General features: G+C 31.6%; 1 protein-coding gene across 1 annotated transcript; it reads right to left on the bottom strand.

Moving 5' to 3' along the window:
- Positions 1-5,754: 5,754 nt before the first annotated feature.
- LOC137822513 (purine permease 1-like) lies at positions 5,755-7,143 on the bottom strand. The gene is made up of 2 exons (XM_068627410.1): positions 6,324-7,143; positions 5,755-6,251 (listed from the first exon to the last, which is right to left on the bottom strand). Exons 1-2 carry the CDS (start codon positions 7,053-7,055, stop codon positions 5,883-5,885), a joined length of 1,101 nt encoding a protein of 366 aa, XP_068483511.1. The 5' UTR covers positions 7,056-7,143; the 3' UTR covers positions 5,755-5,882.
- Positions 7,144-8,042: the final 899 nt, after the last annotated feature.

Here is an 8,042-nt window from a genome sequence, read left to right as displayed (position 1 = left end):
GATGTGGTGTTATGCTTTAACATTTCATTTCATTTATAAGATAAATTAAAGTAAGGAAAGTTATTTCAATTAGATCCTAAATTTAGACTTTTTTAAGTTTTACTCATTCCGTAAGGGAATTGTCTCATATAACTTATTTTGAAGAGGCTGGAGTGAAGATTTGCATGAGTAGAAATTTAGTTATTTTGAGTTACTTACTCATTATTATATACATATAATTTTTTTATATTATTTTTATTAATATTATTATTTGTTATTATTAACAATATTAGTAATAATATTAATATTATTATCATTATTATTAATAAGATTAATAATAGTAATCATAATAAAAATACTAATAATTATAATATATCAATATGTGGACTGGCTATAGATTTACTCACAAGATCTCGATTATATATATATATATATATAATATAAAAAAATAAACAATTTAATATTTTTAAAACAATGGAGATGTTAAAAAGAATACTGAATATAATTGGAAGAAACTTTAGGAGGTATTTGGGAAATTTACTCAAATATATATCACCCCAAAACTTGAAGAGATTAGTAGAATACAATAAGACAAAATTGAGCATTTAGTATAGTGAAAGAGTTTAAATTTGTTATCATAAGCAATAATAAGACAAATATTTGCATTTAGTATAGTAAGAGAGTTTAAAATTGTTATCACCAGCAACAACCTAAGTGTAAAAAATAACGGTACCTTCATTTTTATATCAGAAAAAAGAAATTAACTTCATCCAAAATAACATGTTAAGAAAATAGTTAGCATCCCTTTATTAACTTCTTAATATTCTTCCTAAATGTCCTTACCATAAAAAATAATAACCAAAGTCAAACATTAATTAAAATTATAATATATTAAGAGAAAAAGTACATAATGAAATAAAACTAGTTAGAGATTGTTTTACCTATTATCATTTTTGAGAAACCGAATGAGACAAAAAGGAAACGGACCGTGACGTTATTACTACCTTCGTATATATATAAGAAAAAAAAGTTTTGCTATAAAAAAAAAATAAAAAATAAACAAAGATTAAATATAATTAAAATTATAATATTTAAGAGAATATAATAAAAAAAAATTGTACCGGTATGGGCAAGACCGACCCCTCGTCTCCCTGATCGAGACCCACTTGACTGCCCGAGACCTGATCTACCCGACCGAAACCAGAGAACCTTGGCCGAGACCTAATAGACTTGGCCGAGAGGCCGAGGCCGACGGCCTACTCGATCGTGACCAGGAAAACCTGACCGAGACCTTAGAGACTTGGCCGAGACGACCGAGACCATGGAATCCCGGCCGACGACCGACCCATATTACCGTTAATGCTCAAACCAAGGTCAGTGAAGTTAATCCGTCATTAAGAATTAGGTAATACAAGTCTAAGCGATATCCACTCCGATAAACGGACCCAACAAGGTAGGCCCATGAGAATAATATAAATAGCACGCATCCCAATGAATAAGGTATGTCATTTATTACTGTTCACCTACCTGAGAGTTGACCGCCCGCTTTACTGACTTGAGCGTCGGAGTACTTTTGCAGGTACCCCCACCATCCGGTGTTCACCCGAGACCGAGTGTCGAAGGAGAAGCAGGAGGACGAGAGAAATCTCAGCTTATCACCCACCGACCAAAGGAAGAAGAAGAAGACTTCAATAGTTCTCTAGGTCCATCTCCCTAGTAGGAACAAAAATAAAAGTAGTTAAATTGTATTTATATTTGAAAACAAGAAAAATGTTATTTACACTATCACAAAGGTACTATATTTACAAATGTTGTTTGAAATTAGAGTTTAAAAATACAAGAATACGTGTTTTCCCGAAAGATAAAATTTAAAATCTTAAATTAAAAAAACAAAGATATTATTATTATTTATGTCAAAAAATGTCGTGTTAATTGTTTTCATGTTATAATTACAAAACAACTACAAGCAAAATAAAACAAGCTAACTGTATCTCCTTTAATATTAAAAAGATATTTATTACTTAATTAAAAAATTGAATGTGATTTTTTTTTCAGATATATTATATATATATATATATAATATTTATTCAAGATATTTAATAAAGATATGTAAATAATTTCCACTGAACAATGAAGGGATATTAAAAAATTTATCATTCTCGAATTAGTATTTCAAAAAAACTTCTCGAACTCCTTCCTACAATTTTTATTGAAGAGTTTCATCTTTACTAAAACAAATAAATGAGTGAAACTTTTAAGCCTTAAACATCACTATTAATAAACTTAATATAGAAGAATATGGAGATGGTTAAAATACTATCGAATGTAAATCCAACAAAAGTGCTTATTTAGAATTCTTTTTTATGGTATTAGCAAAGTCTAGGGTTTTTTCAGTTAATTTGAATTTTTTAAACTAAACTTCACACAAATTTATTTAATAATTATAAAATAACATTTATAGTACAAATTCTTTCAAATAACTAAAAAATAATATAATAAATAATAAATATTAATAAATTTTGTCAATCAATTAAAAATGTTATAATTTTATGCAAGGGTTAACGTGTATATTGTCCTAGTTTATTAATGCGGTGCTTGTATTTCATTTCAAACATTTAAACTAATTTGTATTTTTTATTAAATGTTGTGCTGAACGTATATTTAAAACATATTTTAGTTTTTTTTTTTTCTCTTTTATCTCTCTCAATGTTTTCCTTGTGTCCAATGTGTAGCTTCTGTCTTCTATTTATAGGATATGTTGTAATAATTATTTATGGTTTTTTTAATAGTTTAGTTGGAATTCAATTAGATTCTAATGGTTAATTTTATTTTTTTCATTTTGTGAATGGTGAGGTGGCATGATTAAAATGTGAGGTACTAGGGGCAATTAAGATCAATTAGACTTTTCTACAATTAAGATCAATTTATCTTTTGTATAGGTTCTTTTATTATAGAAAAATTGAATTATTTTTTCTTTTCCTTTTTAGAATAACTAAAACTAGGTCAAGATATAGTAATCGAATACAGTCACTTAGAAGCATGATGAACAACTAATTTTAGAAACCAACAAACGGTCACCAACAGACAAATAATGGATCCAAAAGCTTTGGAGATATCAGTTTCCCGTTACTTGTTAAGTTCAATAATTTGCATTCTCATATGAAAACAGTATAAAGAAAATCAGATGAAAATAAGAATCTAAAGAAAAATTAAGAGTACCTTTTATAATCATTCTTAATGGAAAAATCTAAGGAGAGAGTGACTTTACTTTTTTCTTGGACCATTTAATAATTATTCCTCTGTCTTGTCTCAGTTAGAAAACAGATAAAGTTTTTAAAGCAAGAACTAATAATCTCAAATATTGTCATATCGTGTGAAACTCATAATGTTGTTTTATTATTGTATTTGATTAATCAATTTGGAAAATTTGTAACTTTTGCCTGGATCAAAATGAATTCCTAATACTAAATCGCATCGTCTTATAACTTTACGATGACCCTTAAAAACAGAACAAATTATGGAATAAAAAGGAATTTGGGAAAAATTCATTTGTTTATTGAAAAATAAACTTAGCTATTATATAGTTTACAAAATAGAATGAAAATAAGAAATAACAATGTTACTGCTAGGGAGATGAAACCTAGAGAACTATTGATGAGCTTCGTCTTCCACCTTCTTATTTGATGGTTGGTTGATGCTCCAACTTCCTCTTCTAAGTTTGTCGCTACTCCTTCGGTCTTAGTTGCTCGATCACTCAATTTTCTAGAGAATACCGAATGTGATACTTGTAAAAGGCACTTCGACGCTCAAGTCAGCAAAAGGGGATTCAACACTCATTGCCAAAGCACAATAATAAATGATGTACCTACTTCTTGAAATTTGCGTTATTTATATTATTTTAATGGACTTACCTTGTTGGGTCAGATTAGTGAGATAGATCGTGCTTAGATGTATTACCTAATTCTTATTGATGATTTAGCTTTACTGACCTTGATTCAGGATAATTGAACTGAAGATATCGGTCGGCCCACATGGGCGTGTGTCGTTCGTTCGACCCGGTTGTGGAAGCCGAGCCATGGTATTGACCGTTCAGTTCATACCAGTACAAATAATATAAGTCTAACAAATCCTAATAACATGGTATGACTCAATCAAATAAATTTTCTTATTCAGTAGTAACAAACCATTAAAACAACTTAACATCTATATTGCTTCAAGAAAACATCCAATTTTAGTGGTTTAGTCATCACATTAGCCAATTATTTAGGTGTGCTACAATGCACCAACTTTATGATATCAGCCTTTACGAGCTCTTGAAGGAAATGGAAACACACATTTATGTGCTTACTACGACCATGTATTACTAGATTCCTTGAAAGTTTGATTGCAGTAAGGGACAATAGGATTATGAACATAATTATTACTTTTGTCCATTCCAATCTGTTTCAACACCTCCAATGCATACTTCTTTGGACTAATAAAAACATCATCATATCTTTGCAAAACTTCAAGACCAAAGAAATACCTCATCTTACCAAGATATGTCATGTCAAACTCATGCCTCCTGAATTTTTTAAACTCTATAAACATCAATTAATCATTTCTAGTAAAAATAAGATCATCAACGTAAACACTTACAATTAATACTTTGCCTTTTACTGTCAAGCACATGAACACAAGAGATACATCCAAAAAAACTCTAAAATGATCAAATGAAGACTTGAATCCACTCCTAGCTTCTTTTTTAGTCTTATTTTTTCAGTGCCAATGTTGGACTTTGATTCAATACATGAACCGTCCAATTGACTATTTCAGGTTAGAAACTCTTTGAAAGTTTCTTTTTGGAGATCATACTACGAACCATATTCATAATAGTTCTATTTTTTCGTTCCACAACTCTCTTTTATGATGTGTATGCGGTTGTCCATTGTCTTCGTATACCATTTACATCACAAAAATTGGTTCTAATAAACTCTCGTCCTCGATCAATATGTAAGGCTCTAATAAACGAGTTTGTTTCCTTCTCAACATGAGTCTTAAAGTTTTTAAAAACAACAAATGCTTTTTGATTTCTGTATTAAAAAATAAACCCATATTTTTCTACTAAAGTCATGAGTGAAGGTAATCAAATACTGTTTCTTACTAGTAGAGATGAGTTTGATTAGTCCACAAATGTGAGCATGCACCAATTGGAGAATTTGTGAAACTTGATAAGTGCTCTTCCTTGGAAACGAGTGTCTTTAATGTCTAAAAAATTCAAAATAATTTTAATATATTAAAAACAAAAAAATTATATTTAATTATATAATAAAAATTCAGTCATTCTTTAATTATATATAATAAAAAATATTTTCTGAAAACTTATTTAGTTAAAAAAGTATTTTATAAAAACCTAAATTTATTTAATTATATAAAAAAAAATTATAATAGTAAATTAAATTTATCTAATTTTCTATTATTTTTAGTTTTATTTTAAATATTAAAAATGTATATTAAAATTATTATATATTGTTTTAAAAGTTGATATATTATTACATATTATAATACATTATAATATTTACAATGTATTTGTGAAATAAGATTTTTAAATTGAAATCATATTTCGCATATACGATTTTTTTTTTCAAAATTAATATATTAAAATATATTATTATAATAAGAAATCGTATACTATTTCTATCAACCAAAACAAAACAACATGACGCCTAATTGAGTTGAATGAAACTTGTAGAAAACATTTGAACAGGAATAAAATGGATGTAGGACACTGAAGGGTGGTCGCACAATGATAAGATTCTTATTTAATATTGACTTCTTTTGTGACCACACTTTTATGAGAGAAACCACAACCGACACAGTGAAGAATCTATACCATCGTGCTCTCCCTCGTTTCCTCACAGTTCTCATCTTTCAATAATTCCCAGTTCAGGAGTACGAGGCATCTCTGTTGCTTCTATGTCACTGCTCTTCCTTTTCTTCATTTTCTTATCATGTTTAATCTCCCCATAGAAGTAAGACACCATGCCCCAGAGCGACAGCAACAGAGAAACACCCTTCTCCGCCTTAAACTTCTCTCGGTATAAAATAACCGCCAACACTTCCGTTACGGGCAGCAACACCGCAATCAAAATACCAGATAGCAAAGACGAGGCACAGAAAATAACCCCAATAGCTCCCAAGAAAAAAGCTTGCCATAAAATTGCACTCGCCACCAGCACAGTGTAGTAATTAACTTCGCCGTGCTTGAACTTTTTAGCTTCAATCGGAATCGCCTGTCACAAATTCACAATAATTTAATAACCAAATTATAACTCTATTTTTCTCACTCAAATATTCTTAACTACCTTAAAGTCGTTGTTAACAATCATGCCGATGCCGCAAAAGAGGGTGGCGGAGAAGCACAACACGAACTGAATCTCCATCACTAGAGAATAGGTAATAGGTTGTTTGCATTTTTTGTACACCAACTCCACCAGCGGTAACACGAACCCGTACAATGCTGCAGCGATTACTGTCATCACGAACCCCATCACGTAGGCCTTCACCGACTCGCCGTGGGGGCGGTCTCCGCTGGCGTGGAGCGCCAGCACCACGGCGCCGATTGTCAGCAAAACCACGGCGTTCACGGAGTACGAGGTGAACTTCTGGCGCACCAGTAGGAACGCGAAGAACGCGGTGAAGCCGAGCTGTGTGGCGATTATGAGGGCTGACGTGGACACGGGGAGGCGCGCTACGCCGTAGGCGTAGAGGTAGTCGTCGAGGCCGGTGAGGACTCCGATGAAGGCGGAGGCCGCGAGGAGAGGGATGTTCATCGAGACCAGCCTGGGTTTGGCGGTTCCCGCCGCCACCGCACCGCGGCGGCGGCGGAGGTAGGAGAGGATGAGGGGGGGTACCATTAACGGGAAGCCGGCTGTCTCGAGGAAGCAGGAAAGCCAGACGCGGTTGCCGCCACGGAGGAAGTAGAGACGCATTACGAGGGGGCCGCCGGTGGTTCCGACGGCGAGCAAGAGACAATTTATAATGAGAAGAAGCCGTTTCATGGTTCTGTTTTTCTCTCCTTCGCTTCCTTCGGCCATCTCTCTGCAGTTCTATTTCTTCTTGTTCTTCTCTACTGTTGTAAATGATAGAACTTCTCCAATGTTACATATGTCGATGCTCACCGATAGGGTTGTTATATTAAACAATGCTAACTCTTTTGATTTGACATTAAGTTATTTAAAACAATATAAATCAAATTGCTAAATAAAAAAATGAGTTATAGTTATTAAAAAAATTAAAAGTGATGATCATATTCTTACACCATGGAAAATTCATTTATTTTTTTAATATAAAATCATAATATATATTATTATATTATTAAAGTTGTTTGCTAAGTGGGAGTAGTTTTTCCTAAGTGTGAAAAGAAAACTTTTTCGTTTATTATAATAAGTACTTTTTGTTAAATATTCCTCAGTTTTTCTTTTTTGCTTTTTTGACGTGTAGGTACAACTCCTTGCACTGTATTTGTTCGCGAGATAAGAATTGGATAAGTAATCCTGATTAGTCATCCATCTAGCATTAGAGAATATTTTTTTTGTCTCTAAAAGAATATTAGTTGATAATAGAGTATGTATTATATACAAAATTAAAAATGTATTATATATATATATATTAATAGTGTTTGTTATGTATAGAGATATTTAATGGTTAATAAATTAGTAATCGAAAAAGTGAATTGAGTTTAAATGAAAAGAAAATGTGCATTAGTTGAGTTATTGTTTGGCAAGGAGCAACAGATTAAGTGTTTGATTACAGCTGTTGTAACGGTGGAGACACAGAAAGTGACAATAAGAAGGGACGAAGGGTTTATATAGGAGATATGATCGACATGTATAATTTTTTATTTCAGTGTGGATCAGACGACAGAGACGATGCAATTATGTGTTTGTTTGTTTCTCATCCCTTCGCTCTCGCAAAACCGGAGAACATCTAAAGGACATTTTGAATTGGAGAAAATAAATTAGGTATATTGACTTTTATCATATAAAATTTCCCTACGATAAATTTATTAACTTTTATGATAG

This window comes from Phaseolus vulgaris, chromosome 9 (assembly GCF_000499845.2).
Source record: "Phaseolus vulgaris cultivar G19833 chromosome 9, P. vulgaris v2.0, whole genome shotgun sequence".
Taxonomy (NCBI): domain Eukaryota; kingdom Viridiplantae; phylum Streptophyta; class Magnoliopsida; order Fabales; family Fabaceae; genus Phaseolus; species Phaseolus vulgaris.
This window is presented reverse-complemented; position numbering and strand designations above follow the sequence as displayed.